General features: G+C 46.3%; 1 protein-coding gene across 1 annotated transcript in view; it reads right to left on the reverse strand.

Annotated features, from left to right (window-relative positions):
* The window catches only part of PPEF2 (protein phosphatase with EF-hand domain 2), a 43,725-nt gene that overhangs the window by 17,841 nt on the left and 8,430 nt on the right, over positions 1-17,454 (reverse strand). The window contains exons 3-11 of the mRNA XM_060299488.1: positions 16,573-16,700; positions 16,364-16,421; positions 15,100-15,275; positions 13,668-13,782; positions 12,568-12,614; positions 11,614-11,780; positions 11,112-11,148; positions 10,868-11,017; positions 954-1,340 (exon numbers count right to left, since the gene is read on the reverse strand). Coding sequence (XP_060155471.1) covers positions 954-1,340; positions 10,868-11,017; positions 11,112-11,148; positions 11,614-11,780; positions 12,568-12,614; positions 13,668-13,782; positions 15,100-15,275; positions 16,364-16,421; positions 16,573-16,700 — 1,265 coding nt within the window. The remainder of the gene's footprint in view (positions 1-953; positions 1,341-10,867; positions 11,018-11,111; positions 11,149-11,613; positions 11,781-12,567; positions 12,615-13,667; positions 13,783-15,099; positions 15,276-16,363; positions 16,422-16,572; positions 16,701-17,454) is intronic.

A 17,454-nucleotide genomic window follows, 5' to 3' on the forward strand; every position in this document is an offset into this window, starting at 1 on the left:
TTGCATTTTAAAGTTTCAGTTCTAAGTCGATGTTGAGGTCCAGATCGATAACTCAGGGAGAATGTAACCCAGACTCACCATCTCTCTCTTGGAGGTTTGTAGCCTCAGAGTCACCTGCGATTCCTCCTCTTTCTCACCACCCTCCACCCAGTCCATCAGCAATTCTGAATTCTCTCCTTTTCTTTATTGAATGAGGCATGAGACGCTGCCATTTTTCGCGGGTCGAAAATGGTTGAACACCAATGAGTTCAGGTAGTCCTATTAGCACTACTACACAAGATCACCGGCAGCAGAATCTCCCACCTGGATTACAGGTCTCCCTGCCAAGGTCTTGGCCCTGGGAAGTAGCCCCCATTTGGCTGCCAGAGTCATCTATTTCGGCAAGCACTGTGCGCGCCTACTCAATGTCCGTCCTCCTCCTTCCTAGCTAACAGAACTCTTCCTGGGGTATTTGGCATGGCAACGTGCCTGGCTAAATACTTGCTTTCGCACTCTCCCTTGCAGCTAGGGGTGGCCATGGGATGCAGTTCTGAAGATTCTGGAAAAGCCTTTAGTTGCCTGAAAACGGAAGACAGAAGCAGCCGATGCAGCCCTTCTGGCCTTGAGCCACAGCAGCCAACTGATAGATGTCAGATATATGTAAAATAGCATCCTATAAATGGTGGCTGACCTTCTCAGCCCAGTGATGCTAGGTCACTAAACCAAGTTCACTCAGACAATACAGCCCACCTACTAACATCTTCCCATCCTTTATAAAACTCCAAAGTAGGAGTCATTAGGCAAACACCAATATCCTTCTGGGGTGTTCTAACCCCAGGGAGGGAGAGAAAGAGGGGCAAAAAAAAGCCCACTCTGAATTTACATGCAAGGAGGAGATTCGTTCGGTTTTTCTGAAATCCTTGCTCTTTCCCGAAGGCAGCCAAACTGCAGAGAGCAGCGCCGGCCACACCCACCTGCCTCCACTCCTCCTGAGTGGGCTCCCGCCGCCCCTCAGCTTCCGGGTCCGCTTCGGATGCCGAGGGCAAGGGTTCCTCCTTCTCCTTGATCACTGGGAAGCCCGCTTGCTGCCGACACCTCTCCAGCTCCAGGTCCACGGAGTGCCGCACCCGATGGGAGAGCTCCTTGGGGTCCAGGGGGACCCCGCAGGGGACGCTGGAGGAGCGCCCGGCTCTGTGGGCCTTCTGGGTGCTGGGGCGGAGGGGTGAGGTGGGGAGAGAGTGGCTTTGGGGGAGGAACCACGGGGAGGGTGTCCCGGCAGAGCTCGTCTGGTTGGCTTTTCCCTTCTCCTCCGCCTGTTTCTTATGCTCCTTTCTCGTTTTGCACCTCATGGTGGAAACAATCTAAAAATGTCCAGAGAAGATAACAGATGCTTCAGTGAAACGGTTGGTGCCTCTCACTGTTGCGGCCTCTCCCGTTGTGGAGCACAGGCTCCGGACGCGCAGGCTCAGCGGCCATGGCTCACGGGCCCAGCCGCTCCGCGGCATGCGGGATCTTCCTGGACCGGGGCACGAACCCGCGTCCCCTGCATCGGCAGGCGGACTCCCAACCACTGCGCCACCAGGGAAGCCCCGGTTGGTCCTTTTTGAGCAGCACTTTGGCATCAAGTCAGTGGTCCCCACATTGGGCTCCACGGATTGTCCCGGCAGTGACAAGGTCAGCAGAGAACTAGGAGTAAGCCTTTAGAAGCTTTTATAGCAATTTGATACGGCTGTCATTCAAGCATGTAATCACTGGGCTTATATTTTTTGTTTGTATTTCAGCTTTCTAGTCATTCACATTTATTGTATTTTACAAAAGTATCGATCTGTGACAAATTAGACATTTATGAAACCTGGTCCTCCACCACAGATCATTGGAAAATGCTAACCTAGGTCATTGTTTCTAGGAACCTAGTGATTTTTAGACAAGGATGGGAAAGGGCACCTCTCAGGAAGGAGAGCCCTTATCGACTTTCGTGTTGTTCCACAGACGCAAAAACAAAGGAGGAGGAATGCAGCCTATGGCTGAGAAATGTTGGAATGGGAAAAACTTGATGCTTACTGTGGGAGAGACAGCACTTACTGGCAGTTTACAGGAAGTGCTATCTTGTCTGCTGAGGAAGGACAAGGGAGGGGAAGGGAGGACCTCTTTTCAGCCTGGACCTAATCGGGAAGATACTCTTCTTGCCAAAGGGACTGAGTGTGGTCCCTCTCACTGCCTCAGAGTCATTATGGTACTGGGACCAAGCCAACAACGTAGAGGATACGAGCAGGAAGAATTCTTGATCATGAGAAAGAGAGGGCTCAGGCCACAGAGCAGAGCTGGGGCATCCAGCCAAAGGGAGAGAGCAGCCATTCCCGGGATGCCTGAGTGCCACCGTGAAGACTGGGGGCCACAATGTTCCACAAGGACATCAAGATAAAGGTCTGGTTCACAAGAGGAATTCTGTGCAAATGTGTAATCAAGGAGCAAGAACTTTCTGCAAATAGGTCTAAGGGCTGATGTACAAGAAAGCCACGTCCTGGTGTAGACTGACTGTGGGTGGGAACACAGACGGACACTCAGAGTGGCTCGGCGGTAGCTGACTGACGTTTGAAGAGGGATCCAGATGGAAGAGAACAGAACAGAGGTTCTTCTCTAACGTTGGACAAGCGCTAATTACTTCCTAGGCAGTTCCAGCCCTGGGCGTAGAGAGGGAAAGTCCACAAAATGTGAGTGGACTCATAACCACCTCCTTCTCTCCTCAACTGTCTTCTTGCCAACTCACAGCCGAGGGCCAGTCTATCAGTCCCGCCCTTACGATCCTCAGGTAACTTTATAGGGATGTTATCTGCTTCAAGAGGCATCCCTAGGACTTCCCTGGTGGCGCAGTGGTTAAGAATCCACCTGCCAATGCGGGGGACACAGGTTCAATCCCTCGCCCGGGAAGATCCCACATGCCGCGGAGCAACTAAGCCCGTGCGCCACAACTACTGAGCCTGCGCTCTAGAGCCCGTGAGCCACAACTACTGAGCCTGCGTGCCTAGAGCCCGTGCTCTGCAACAAGAGAAGTCACAACAATGAGAAGACCGTGCACCACAATGAAGAGTAGCCCCCGCTTGCCGCAACTAGAGAAAGTTCCCACACAGCAATGAAGACCCAACGCAGCCAAAAATAAATAAATAAAATAAATTTATTTTAGAAAGAGGCACCCCTAACTTTTATTCTTAAGGGGAATAATAGTTTTAATATGTATTGAGCCTTTTCCAAATAGGTGCTATCCTTGGCCCTTTATAGGAATTCATTGATTAGGCCTCACACCCCTATGAGATGTCATCTTCATAGTTTTGCATGAATTCATTGATTAGCCCTCACCTCCCTATGAGACAGCATCCTTACTTATAGTACAGGTGAGAAAATTGAGGCACAGAGATACTAAGACTGCACCAGGACTGAATCAAGATATCTGACTCCAGAGCCCCTGCTTCTCCAATTTTCTGAAACTGTGGGTAATCATTAGTTAAATCCATTCCACCTATAACCTGCCTTCGCTAATCAAGGTTGTTTTAATTGTTGCTACAGAAGACTTGAGTGTCCTCCAAGCAGTACACAGCCTAAATAAGACGCTTGCCTGTGTTGTTTTCCGGGAACTTGGAATCAGCTGCGTCTAGTTCGAGCTGAGCTGATTAAGACTGGAGGGGACCACTGACCCTTCAACTAGGCATGCACTAGGGTACTATGAGTGCCCTTTTGAAGGTGGAGAGGCCTGTGTAGCCTGGTTACACCCGCCCAGAACCATGATGACTGCACCTTTTTCTAATCACCTTTCCCCACACTCCTCACACCTCAGATGCCCTGCTGCTTTCTCCTATAAATCCATTGAGCACCTTGCCTTCAGGGAGGCAGATTTGAGATTTGTTCTCCCTCTCACTTGGCTGCCTTGTCAATAAACCCTCTCTTTGCTGTAAACCTCAGTGTCTCGGCATTTTGGCTGCTATGCTAGGGCAAAAGGAACCTAGTTTGGGAACAAATATGGCAAGCCAGCCAGGAGGTAAGTCCAGACGGACCTTTTGGCTGTGGTTGGTTGGCCCCTCGCAGTATGAGAGCCTGTGGGTGAGTCCAAGCAGCTCCCTTGCCCGTGTTTTCCAGGGACCATCCTCTGGGTTTCCCTGGTGAGGTGCTGCTGACCTTCAGTGCTCAGTTTTGCAGCAAGGAGACAGTTTTGGGGATTTGCGGTTGGAAGACGTCTTTGGGTGAGTAACCTTGTTAAAGAAATGCACCTGTGCCTAGATTGTTTGGCAGTTCTGACCTCCACACCTGGGTTAAAGGCCCGGGGCTCTGGTTTTTGGTTTTGTTTTGGTCTTGTTTTGTCCATGTCCACCTATGGCCGATTGTCTTAAGTGGCTAAGGATTGGCAATTGGGGATTCAACTTCTTGGTGACTGTAGCAAGGACCCTTGGAAAAATTTCACTGCTGTGACCACCTGGAAGCAAAGCCTCTTCAAAAGGGGAAATATTAATTCAGTTCCCCCTTGCAGCCCTCTAGGCAACATTCTCCAAAACTGGGAGACTTTCAGTTATAAATTCATAGAAAAGGTTTTTTGTTTTTATGGGGGTTTTTTTTGGTAACACTGCATGGCCTGGAGCAAAACGGTCTGAGTGGATCCTTGAATTACAATTTTGCAACTAGATTTTGTAAATGGGAAGAAAAATAAGGTGAAATAATTTATGTATGGTCTTTTATGTTATTGTGTCAGAATATTGATATGTTATTGTAAGATTATGGTCCAACAGGAAGGGAAGACAAAGAAACCTGTTTTGCTTGATTCTAATGAAAAGGAAGATGACTTGCTATTAATTCAGTCGAACGCCGCTTCGACTGCTCCTCCCCCACCCTTATATGATGGTGCTGCTGTTCTTTCATTGCCAGCGCCTGAGTCACAGACTCAGGTTCGTCCCCACCCCTACCTCCCCACCCCCGTTAGATCCAGAAACAGGAACGGTCTTCCCCTCTCATACTGCGTACAGATCAGGGTACTCAGTTTGGCCAGGGAGCTACCCAAGCTCAGGTGGGGCAATATCCGGGGTAAGTCCCGGTTGTGGGTGTGAATGCTGAGACCGGGCAGCCAATGGGACTGATCTGGGTCCACTCCCCCTTTTCAGCTTTAGATGTATTTAATCAGAAGAGTATGCCAACTTTAGAGAGATGACCCAAAGGGAATGGAAAATCTTTTTTCATCGATGTTTGCAACTCGCAGCCCAACCTGGGCAGATGTTCAAACTGTGTTAAATACCTTCCTCATTTCAGAAGAACTGGACAACTAGAATGGTGCTGGATAAAGCTAGGGAGGAGGCATATTGGCTTCATACCGAAACCCCTGGCAACCGGGTACGGGCTGCAGCATGCGTAGCTGTACCAACAGTGGATGCTAATTGGGATGTGAATGCTGGGGATAGGCCAAAACTTGAACGTTACTGAGATTTCATCCTTCATTGCGAAGAGCAATGAAGAGCAACTTTTATTGGCCAGAGCACCCCCAATATACAGAAGAAACTGCAAGAGGTGGAAGGGGCTTTAGGGATGCCTATGTCTCAGCTTGTTGAAATTGCCTTTTTTTAATGGTAGAGACCAGGTTCGGGAGAAAAGGGAACAGCAGAGACGGAAATGACAGTCCATTCTGCTGGCGGCTGCCTTAACACAGGCAAGAGCTGGATCAATTCAAGGACCCACACAAGGGACTCAGCGAAAGTTAGGCGGCCCCAAGCTTCCACTCAAATGGAGCACCCCATAGTGGAACCCCTCCAGTGACACTGGAAAAGAGTGTCCCATCCTAAATAAGACTCTTGAAGAAGGTAAACAACAAGTGGCACACCAGATGCCCGAACTGAGAATGAGTGACCAAGAATGATGGGGCCCAGGGTTTCCTTTAAATCCTGTCAAAATCCATCAATATCTCTCCTACAGAGTCCCCAGTGATGATGAGGGTGGGAAATCAACTTTCAGGTTTTCTGAGCAGTTTGGGGCCACTCCCTTGGTTTTTAAATACCCAGCTTTCTAAACTTGCTTCTGAGATTGTGTTTTAGTAACTGGGGTGTCTGGAGAAATCTTGAAAGAGTCTTTTCTCCTGCTGCTAGACTGCCAGATGGGGAAAACCCATCTGAAGTATAGCTTTCTATACATGCCTGAATACCCCATTCTCCTTCTGGGATGAGATTTACCAACTAAATTTACTGCCAAGGTTACCTTTACACCTGGACGAATGGGTATTAAAGTATCACCAGAACAGGCTTGCGCACTGCAGGCTTTATTGCTCTGACCTTAAAGAGGACAGCTAGCAACGATTCTGGATGAGATACTGCAGGAAGTGAGTCTGCAGAGTGAGGTATGGGCAGATGGGAGGCCAGGGAGAGCAACGATGGCTAAGCCTAGACAGGTTAGACTTCACTCTGGGGCAAAAATTCCAAACTTAAAGCAGTAATCGTTAAAGGAGCAGGTAAAGTGTGGAATGCAACCCGTTACTGGCCCTCCTTGAACATGATGTAATACGCCCATGCCGTCACCTTATAATACTCCAATTTTATTGGTCTAGAAACCAGGCAGAGATGAATATCGGTTTGTGCACAACTTAAGAGCAATTAATCAAATCGTAGAAGATATTCATCCAGTAGTCCCTAACCCATATATTCTGCTCACTACTTTGTCCAGAGATTTTTGTTGGTGTACTGCATTAGAGTTGAAGGAGTCCGTTTTTTCTGTATACCCATGAGTTTTGAATCCCAAGAGTTGTTAGCTTTTGAATAGTAAGATCTAGATACAAAAGTTAACAGTACCATTGGATAGTACTTCTTCAGGGATTTAAAAATTCCCCCAGAAGGGACTTCCCTGGCGGTCCAGTGGTTAAGACTCCGTGCTTCCACTGCAGGGGGCGCGGGTTTGATCCCTGGTCGGGGAACTAAGATCCTGCATGACATGCAGCATGGCCAAAAAAAAAAAAAATTCCCCCACAATATTTGGAGAAATCCTGGCAAAAGATCTGAGGGACCCTCAACTAACTGAGGGAGCCTTGATGCAGTATGGGGATAATATTCTGATTGCTAGTAAGACAAAGGACACCTCAGACCAGAATACGGTTTTGACTTTGAATTTTTGGTTGAATGAGGCTATAATGTGTCCAAGAAAAAGGCACACATTTTCTGCCCTCTGTCAAATATTTGGGTTTTGAACTCTCACAAGTGCAGAGAGACTTGCCCCCTGACAGAGGAAGCTCTAGTCAGGGTTGCCGTTCCCACTGCCGAGAGACAACTGCAGGGATTCCCAGGAATGGCTGGGTTCTGCCTCATTTGGATCCCCAACTTTGGACTCATTGCAAAACCCCTTTAGGAAGGTCTTAAAGGAGGAGACAGTGGATCTCAAGACTGGACTAGGGAAATGCCGTAAGGCATTCCAGGTTATCAAAGAAAAACTGCTAACAGCCCTGGCTTTAGGTCTTCCAGATAACATCAGAAAGCCCTCTGACTTATTTGTTCATGAGAGACAAGGAATCAGCCTTGGAATCCTGACTCGGAAACTGGGCAGCATAAGGAGGCCTGTTGCATATTTCTCAAAGCAGTTAGATACAGTTACTAAGGGATGGCCACTTTGTCTTTGGGCTATAGCAGCTACCTGTGACCTTTGACGAGAAGCAGAGAAATTTACACTAAAACAACCTACCACTGTGCATACCCGTCACTGGGCACTTCTCCTCCTAGAACAGAAGGGAGGATATTGGTTAACTTGAGGAAGATGAGGAAAATATCAGGCTATATTATTGGATAATCCTAATGTTACTCTGAAAGCAGTCTCCACCTTGAATCCTGCCACTTTGTTCCCAACTAATATTGAAGAGCCTATTCAGATAATTGCACAGGGCTATTCCAGCCATCTAGACCTGATGGACCAACCACTGGAGGACCCACTCCTTGAGACATTCACGGATGGAAGCAGCTTTATGGACCAGGAACAATGCAAAGCTGGGTGTGCAGTGGTAAGTCATCCCAAAGACACTGGAAGCAGAAGCCCTTCCCCCACGTACCTCCTCACAAAAGGTGGAACTTATAGCCCTGATGAGAGCCCCCCCCCCATACAGGTAAAGATAAGAGAGTAACTATTTTCACTGATTCTAAAATATACTTTCTTGGTGGTCCATGCTGGGGCCATTTGGAGAGAGAGAGGATGTGAACTGCAGGGAAGAAGGAAATTGGTATAAATAGACTTTTATACCAAAGAAATTTTAACCTTATTAGAAGCTGTCATGGAGCCAAAAGAATGAATGTCCACTGTCGAGGACATCAGAAATCAGATTGTCTGACTGCTCAAGGGAATAATCTAGCAGATCAAGCAGCAAAGCTAGCAGCCAGGACTAAAACACCCTAGATCCCCAATGTTGGCCCTGATCCCCTGATGTGGATCTGACAAGATGCTATCCAAAGTATTTTCCTGAAGACTTAAGGCCAATGAATGGGGATCTGATTGGAGTCCTGGCCATTCTCAGGATCCTGACTCTAGGAAGGGTGGGTTTATAACAGACGTAGCGAGATCCTTGTACCTGAATGCCTTATGGGAGACGTAATACGTTATACACACCAGAGTACCCACTGTGGGAGAGATGCCACCCTCTAGTGGATTTAGAAATTCCTTACAGGACCAAACATGCAAAGGACAATTCAAAAGGTGATACAGAAATGCATGGCATGTGCTAAAAATAATCCTAAAACTGGGCCACTGCCATTAATCAAAGGAGTTCGGACTCCAGGTACTGGACTGGGAGAAGATCTTCACTGTGATGCCAAGAGCCACTGGAAACCTTAGGTGCTTATTAGTATTTGTGGACACTTTCACTGGCTGGGTAGAAGCATTTCCTTGCTGGTCTGAAAAAGCCTGAGGTTGTGAAAGCTCTCCTAAAAGAAATAATTCCTAGGTTTGGGTTACCTGTGTTCATTCAGAGTAACAATGGAGGGGCCTTTATAGCAAGAATAACTCAAAAAGTATCTAGAGTCTTAAACCTTTGTTGGAAAGTACATGCTTCTTGGCGACCCCAATCTACTTGCAAACCGGAAAAGCGGAATCATACTCTTTTGTGATGAGGAATGATGAGGAAAAGAGGAATCATGTAACTAAACTTTGTCAGATTAATTTAACCTGGGATAAAGCCTCACCAGTTGCCCTGCTTTGAGTGAAGGTAGACCCTACAAGCAGGCTCCAGTTGAGCCAACTATGAAATGTTGTCTGAGAGACCCTGCCATTGTTCCAGAAATGGTTTGAGATCCAGAAGGAATTCAAATTAAGGAACGTAGATAATGTCAGGTGTGTAGAATCATTGGCAGCTACTCTAACTGCTCTATATGAGTTTGCTTCTAGCAGGTTAATGTTTCCTGCAGATGTTCACCTGTGCCACTTTTGTCCTGGAGACGGGGTCCTGCTGAAATCTTGGAAGAATAAACATCCAGGAGGCCATCTCCATCCTTGCTGGACTGGACCTTATGAGGTGCTACTCATGACCCATTCCCTGGTGAAGTTGAAGGGATTAAGCCAGGGATCCGTCACCCTCAAGTTAAGCTGGTCCCACAGAGATCAATGGAGCCACCGTATCCTGCCTACAGGAATGTATTGACACTACATTCTGACCAAAGGGATGAGAGCAGAAGAGATGTATGCAACGTCTTCATTATGTCTTTAAAGGGTAGGAGATTCATTCTTCTATTGTATTGCCTGGAACACAGACGTGGTGGCAAGCTGTGCAGATGAGGGCGCGGGGATGACACGCTAAGGATGGCAGGGAACAAGACCTAAGAAGCCTTGGTCCCTGGACAATCTAGTAAACAAAGGTGCCACACCGGCCAAGAAGTGCATGTTCCCAGATGCAAACCCAGGTTTCACAAATGAAACACTCTTTCATTTATGTCTCATAAAATACTTTTATACCGATTAGCGTTGCCCAAAGTAGACTGGCTTGTGTGTAATGACTTCTCTGTCTTTGGAACTGCTCAGGCTACTGTTGTCAAGGATGTCATAGCTGGGATTCCTGTGTGGATGGGCAGTGGAGGAGAGAGGCTATAGGAAGATACCATTCAAGTGTAAGAGTCTACGATTAAAAGGAAACAGAACCTTTGCTTTTTTTTTTGGCCACACCGTGCAGCTTGCGGGATCTCAGTTCCCAGACCAGGGATTGAACCCGGGCCATAGCAGTGAAAGCACCGAATCCTAACCACTAGACCACTAGGGAACTCCCTAGAATCTTTGCTTTCTAGTTTTCCACTTCCAAAATGAAACAGAAAATCGAGACCTATTCATATGGCAGTATAATGTACTGTGTCTTTCATCCTCCCCCTCCCCCTGCTGGTTACTGTAAGTTCCTTTAAGGCAAGTACCATCTCTGGTTATTTTTGTATTTCTGCTAGCACTTCCCTTGCATAGAGTAAGCAATTAAAACATGGTTGTTGAGTTGAACTGCAATTGATCTTCATCTTTGTATCTGCCAATAGCATCCTCCCTGCACGTAGTAGGCCCTCAATATACCTTTGAGTTTAACTGAAGATGATCTGAAGTATTTAGGAAATGGAGGCACATCAGGTGGAGTGATGGAGGGGTAGTGATTAGAATTACCTAGATCAGGAATGGCAAACATGGCACTAGCTGCCACGCCCTACCGTCACGTCCACGGCAAACATTAACCGATCACAGCATGCTTGCACCAGCTGTGGACTCACAGCACGCTTGCACCAGCTGTGGACTCCCAATCCTCCGTTCAGAGATTGAATGGCTTTCTTAGTCAACTGGAGTCAGCATGGAGTCAAGATGACGTTTGTTTTATGTTGGCAGTGACACCTGGCATTATAGTGAAATCTGCATTATTTTAGCACTCAGTCAGTACCTTGTGTCTGTCTAGTTTAGCCAAGAACTCCAAGTCAGTCATGTCTGACACTCCACCATGAAGAATCAGGACTTTCTCATCAACCAGCGTGGCCAGCGGAAGCCAGCAGAACACATCTTGCAGTAGTTTTAGTATTTTCTTGCCGTGTGTCTAAAAAAATGACATTAATATGATATTAAGTTTCAGATAATTTACTCAACTTATCTGAACTAAGAGAAGCTTTTGCTTTTTAAAGGCAGCGTACCTTATATTTATGCATCACTTCCTTTGTGAAACCATATCTAGAGTTAGAAGCAGAAACAGATTTTAGATTTAGTGGTATTAGTTATAGCATGCTTGCATTTTTATAAAAATGCATACTCTAGATGCATCTACTTAAATATATGGAAAAGACACTGAGAAGTAATGCCAAAATGTTTAAAATCATACCATTATCTGTGGGTAGAGATGTGGGATATTTTCATTTTCTTTTGCTTATCTATATTTTCTACTTTTTCTATAGGGAACCCTTATTGTTTATATGATAAAGTGTGTGGCTATGTGAAAACAAATGTAATGGTTTTATCAGAACAGTAGGATATTGTATACATTTTTAAAAAATCTTTTAAAACGGTATATGTTGTGTATTCCACTTTATAAGGTTGGAAGACTCCTTTAAAAAGGCATCTAACAAATAAGAAGCTCTGGCAAAATAACTTTACAATCACAAGTAAGGATCAAATCCCCAGTCATGTTTTGCTTCGTACCGTAAGTTCACCATATGGTCCTCATGGTTTCCTCGGTTGAGATGGAACTCTTTTGGGTAAACCAACATGAAGGCAAAAAGAACCATCAGGATCTCTACTGAATCCTTCCCTCGATCCACAAAGTCGCCGTTGAACACATAGGCCCGCTCTGGTGACGGGAGGCCGTTCTTCCCAATAAGGAGAGAAGTCCGAGAAGAGGCAGTGGAAGGAAGGGAATAGGAAATTGGGTCAAGCCAATGTGTATCTGACAGTCATGTCAGGCCTGAAAGCCAATTCTGTGCTGTCTGGCTCTCTTCCAAACATGAAATGTCAGTAAAAGATGGGAATATTGGAAATATTTTGTATTAGTCTCGTATTTCCTTTCTAGCCAGGCTGAGGTTATGACATGCTCATCGAAATAAACGCGTTATCCAAAGCCACACTGTTGCCAGGTGGTCTGTGCAAAGGGCACTGAACTTGTAATTCCAAGCCCCGTTTTAAGTTATGGCCACTCTGTCCTTAACTAGCAATAATAACAACAGCTGCCATAGATTTCTCAGGATTTAACAAGACAATACATCAGAAACTGCTTTGTGTTAATTACATTAATAGACTATTTATATAGCTTGTTAAATGCTCTGTATTTGATAACTAAAAATAGATATGAAAATAGCTTTTGGTTGCTTTGATAATAAACAATTTCTCTATTTAGTAATTGATTTTCTTTTTTCCAAATAATGATTCCTTCTCTTTATTAACCTTAGATTTTGTATTTTTTAAACAGTTTACAAAAATACACTAGGATATAATGCAGTGATGACTTTTACATTACACATTTGCTACATAGTAGCAAATATTTTTCTAAAATATTTTAAAATCCAAGTAATAACTTAAGCATTTCTTTAATGGAGACTGTATTTGAACTTCTAAATTAAACCTCAGAGCAAGACAGGAACATAATTTGAGCGTTCATACCTTATAAAATATAAAGATTAAGTCATCCAACTGGCCGTGTAAATCTCCTAATAAAGACAGAAAAACGTCAGTTTTGATTGGTCTTCACCATTGTTTCTAATTTTTTATTATAAAAAGGAAAACACCCAGTGTATACCTACAACTAATACAGTATTATGTCAGTTATATCTCAATTTAAATAAAAGGAAAATACCCAGGAACGCCTGACAAACTTATGCTTACTCATTTTTCCATATATAACATAGGGATAAATATTAACTTCCCTTGTTGCAGGGATAGTTAATATTGAAAGCAGAAAGCACGATATTTCTCCTGTGCGATTACCATGAACAGTAAATGACTTACGTTTTCACTGAAGCAAAAATGGGACAGAATAGTGCAGGGCTGAAAACCTGGATGAGAACTAGAGAGATTTTTGCCCCACCTAAAACAAGAAGCTGTTACTCACGGGTCAGTGTTACAAGATTTTAAGAAGTTGGAAATCTGGATTTTAATATGAAATCCTCCAATTTTCAAACGTTGGAAGCTAATGTTAGAAATTTAAGAACATTCTGAGGCAGACGAGACATACTGCAGGCTGCCCGTTTACAATCCCTGGTGTATCACCGTCTCCCCTAAGTTCAAGTGTGGGGCATCAGTCTATAATGGTTATTAAAACATCACTGAAAACATAAGGAGATGGAGAAGATTGTCAGCAATAGGATTTCTCTCTGGAAGACGAATAAATGTGGATGGAAGGAATAATTTGCTAGGCATTTAGGCCTTTTCAAGTCCAGTAAGTAAGTAAACCGTCTTCTAACAAGGGAAGGTCTGGGTATTTGCTAGGATTTTGTTCTGAATGGAGAGGAGGAAATTGGGGCCAAATCTGAATCTCTGGGAAAAAACAAAGCAGAGGCTGGGCCCCCTCACCCCACAGTTCTCCTTCACGGCACCACCCCTACCTTAAATAACTGTGGAGTAAATATGTAAATGTAATCAGTGTGAAGGCGTGAACCCGGCCTGCCCGAGTGGCCATCGAGTCCCCTCCTGCCCTCCTGCCCCTCCCTGACCACAGGCAGAGTTTTCTGATTCGTGAAAAGCCGTTTCTGACTGGCTCTTACCACATACTGTGATTTCCTCGCTGTAACAAGTGGAGACCCGGTTGATGTTTGGTAGTTGTACCAGATGTTTCCTGGCTTCATACAAAAGATTCAAGACATAGCGAGCATGGAGCCTCTACTAGGAGGAAGAGGAGGGATGGGACAAAACAACACATACTTGTGAGGGAAGATGGGCCTCACCTTTACTGCTTAATGACCCCAAGACCACAAAAGTGACCCCAGTAAACTGCTCCTGGGACCCTCCCTATGCACAGATCCTTTCCTTCTCACCCATCTGTGCCCTTGTTTGTGCTTTGCATCAATCCCCCAAATACTGAACTGATGTCCTCTTTCCTACCTACTCTGTGTAACCCCTGCTTGCCTTGAGCTTGGGAGAAACACAGGACTGTCTCAGCAAAGTATGAATAAGTGCATGTATTTCGATGGTATCGGTGATCCTGACATTACTGGGAAGATCGTCCCAGCTCTTCCTGCAATGAATAATCTTCAAATGAAAAAGGGGAAGGATTGGAATCTGTCATAAGAGCCAGAATCTGACCACTTCTCACCAGTCCCACCTCTACCACCCGGGTTTCAAGCCACTATCATCTTTCGCCTAGACTATTGCAGTAGCCTCTTGCCTGGCCTCCCTGCTTCAGCCCTTGCTCCCAGTACTCTATTCGGCAAACAGAATGATTATATTAAAGGGAAAGCTGGATTATATCATTTCTGCGCTTATTGTCTCCCCCTCTCTTTCAGAATGAAAGTCCACCCTACTCACCTCTCTGTCTCCATCTTCTAATAGCTGTTCCCTGGTTCCCTCCTCTCCAGCCACAACGGCCTTCCTGATGTCCCTGAGCAGTCCAGGCAAGGTCCTGCCTCAGGGCCTTTCCATTTGTTCCCTCTGCCTAGAACGCATTCCCCAGACGTCCACATAGCACCCTCTCTCCCCACCTTTGACCTTTGCTCAGAAATCACCTTTTCAGTGACACCTTCCCAGACCACCCTGTAAAATTGCTATCTCTCCCACCTAGAACTTAGTTTATGCTTTGACGTAGCTCTGTCACCTAATATATTAATATATAAATATTACTCATTTGTTATTTATTATCTGTCTCCCCACTAAAAATCTCAGCCCCACGAGGGCAGAGATTTGTGTCTGTCTTGTTCACTGTTCAGTGCCTAGAAGAGTAGCTGCACATAGCAGCGCTCAGTAATCATCTGTGGGATGAATGAACATAGAGATTACGTGATGGGGAGGAGGGATTTTCAATACATAAAAACTGGCTGATAATCACAAGGTCCTGGCTAAGAAAAGGGCAAGCGGATCTCTCTGACGGATCCCTGACACCAACACCCTAAATCCAGGGCCATTCCTTCTGCACTGTGTCTGCTCTACTTCTACACATTCCGTGGAATTGGTGGTGACCCAGGTCCCCCGGGGGGAGCTTACTTGTTTCACTCGGAAAGCTTCCACCAGAGCAGTTGCATGGTCGGGAAGGAGCGGGAAGGAGAGGCGTGGCCCCGTGTAACTGTCTGGTACCTCGATGGATTCATAGTCCCTGCAATTCTCCATCTCGGAGTCCTGGGGGGATCTCTCTTCAGTGAACATGCGGTTCAGGAAGTCCCCTAGTCAGGACAGAAAGGGTGGGCCGGCTTACGATCAGACCTGCAGGCACGGGCAATAGAGAATTCATTCCCTGGACCATACTTGAAGTGGGTCCTGGCCAGTCTGGCTTCGGCTCCAACACAGGAGAGGAGAAAGTAAAGGGCAAAGTGATGACAAATTAGAATGGGTGGGAGAAAGGTTACGACGTTATTATGTCAATTCCATTCTACTTTTTTTTTTTTTTTTTTTTTGCGGTACGCGGGCCTCTCACTGTTGTGGCCTCTCCCGTTGCGGAGCACAGGCTCCGGACGCGCAGGCTCAGTGGCCATGGCTCACGGGCCCAGCCGCTCCGCGGCATGTGGGATCTTCCCGGACCGGGGCACGAACCCACGTCCCCTGCATCAGCAGGCGGACTCTCAACCACTGCGCCACCAGGGAAGCCCTCCATTCTACTTTTATTTTAAAAGATTGCCTTAGAAAGTACAGAAATGTACAGGCCTAGGTTGGTAAGCAGGAGGAAAGTGAAAACTGCGGTGGAAAAAAAGTTCACGGGCATTTTTGGTGTACTTAGTGAGTGTGGCAGATGCCTCAGACTTTCAGGCAATTCATTTCCAAATGCTGCCCCTGCATCTCTGCCTGAGGGCTTTGTCCCTGGATCTGCAGAGAGCCCTGCATGGCAGGCCAGACCTGCGTGAACAACCCTTCCCGTCCGCCCCTCCCAGCAGCCTTCTACCAATGACTCTCGGGCGTTGAGACTCCAGTTCCCTCTGCCTTCAGACGGGATACTTCCCAGGCTGCGTTTTGCACTATTTCCCAGGTACGCTGCAGGTTTAGTAACCCACCCTTTTTTGCCTGCCTCTCCTTTCCTGAATCCCTTCCCCACTCCCTCCCCACCTCCCAGTGTTTCCTGTATTTACCAAATAAACTCCTTGCACCCAAACTTTTGTCTCCAGGTGTGCTTCTAGGAGAACCATTTATTTGTCAGCCTCCTCGCTCATTCCCTGGCTGTCACCAGATTCACATTTCCCCTCCCTGTGCATCCCACACCTCACCCCGATGTCTTTGACCCTGAGACAGGAGGACCGGCCATGTGGCCGTTCATACTCACTCTCGTTGTGATTGTTGGGGGTGAAGTGATCCACAAGGTAGCTGAAGAAATTGTGGAGCTGCAGAAAAACCCAAGAAGACGTGGCTTTAGAGATAGAAAGAGAACCCAGGAGTGGTCCAGATCAGCTGCACCTTCTAGGCACCTGGGCCCTGCTGTGGGGGGCCTGGAAGGCAGAGCTGGAGGTGGCCCCATCCCACATCCCATCGCACCTTGACCTGGTCTTGCTGCCCAGCATACTCTATAGACTGGAAGATGCTCCAGGTGCAGTGCCGCCTCATCTCCAGACGGGCCATGTAGCGCCGGTACCATCTCTGGATCAGGACCGCTGCCTTGAAGGCTGTGACACAGATGGAGAAGCAAGCCTGTGAGGTGGGACTCCCTGGGCCTGTGGGGGGAGGTGGGGGGGGTGCCTCTCCCACTGTCACATGGGGACAAGATGGTAGGGAAAGCACTATATTTTGCCACCAGTAGGAAGGATTTGCCTCACTGCTGGCCGGGGTGCTCTTTTCCCCATTCCCGCCCCCATCCCTCCTCCATTCTTACCTATTACTTATACTAAAATCACTGGGGGACTATTGGAATTCCCACTTTTTGATGAAAACATTTATATGTGTAGAGATGCAAAGGTTGGATTCTGAGAAAAGAGATGTAAACTGGGGAGGTTGCAAGGTTGCAGCATCCTTGAGGAGTAGGATGATGCAGGTACTACTCAGCCATAAAAAAAGAATGAAATTTTGCCATGCGCAGGAACACGGATGGACTTGGAGGGCCTTATTCTCAGTGAAGTGAGTCAGAGAAAGGCAGATACTGTATGATATCACTTATATGTGGAATCTAAAACATATCAATACAACAAACTAGTGAATATAACAAAAAAGAAGCAGACTCACAGATAGAGCAAACTAGTGGTTACCAAGTGGGGAAAGGGAAGGGGGGAGGGGCAATAGAGAGGAAGGGGAGTAAGAGGTACAAACGATTATGTATAAAGTAAGCTACAGGGATATAGTGTACAACATGGGAAATATAGGCAATAGTTTATAATAACTGTAAATGGAAAGTAACCTTTAAAAATTGTGTTAAAAAACATTCAA

This window comes from Globicephala melas, chromosome 5 (genome assembly GCF_963455315.2).
Source record: "Globicephala melas chromosome 5, mGloMel1.2, whole genome shotgun sequence".
Classification (NCBI taxonomy): domain Eukaryota; kingdom Metazoa; phylum Chordata; class Mammalia; order Artiodactyla; family Delphinidae; genus Globicephala; species Globicephala melas.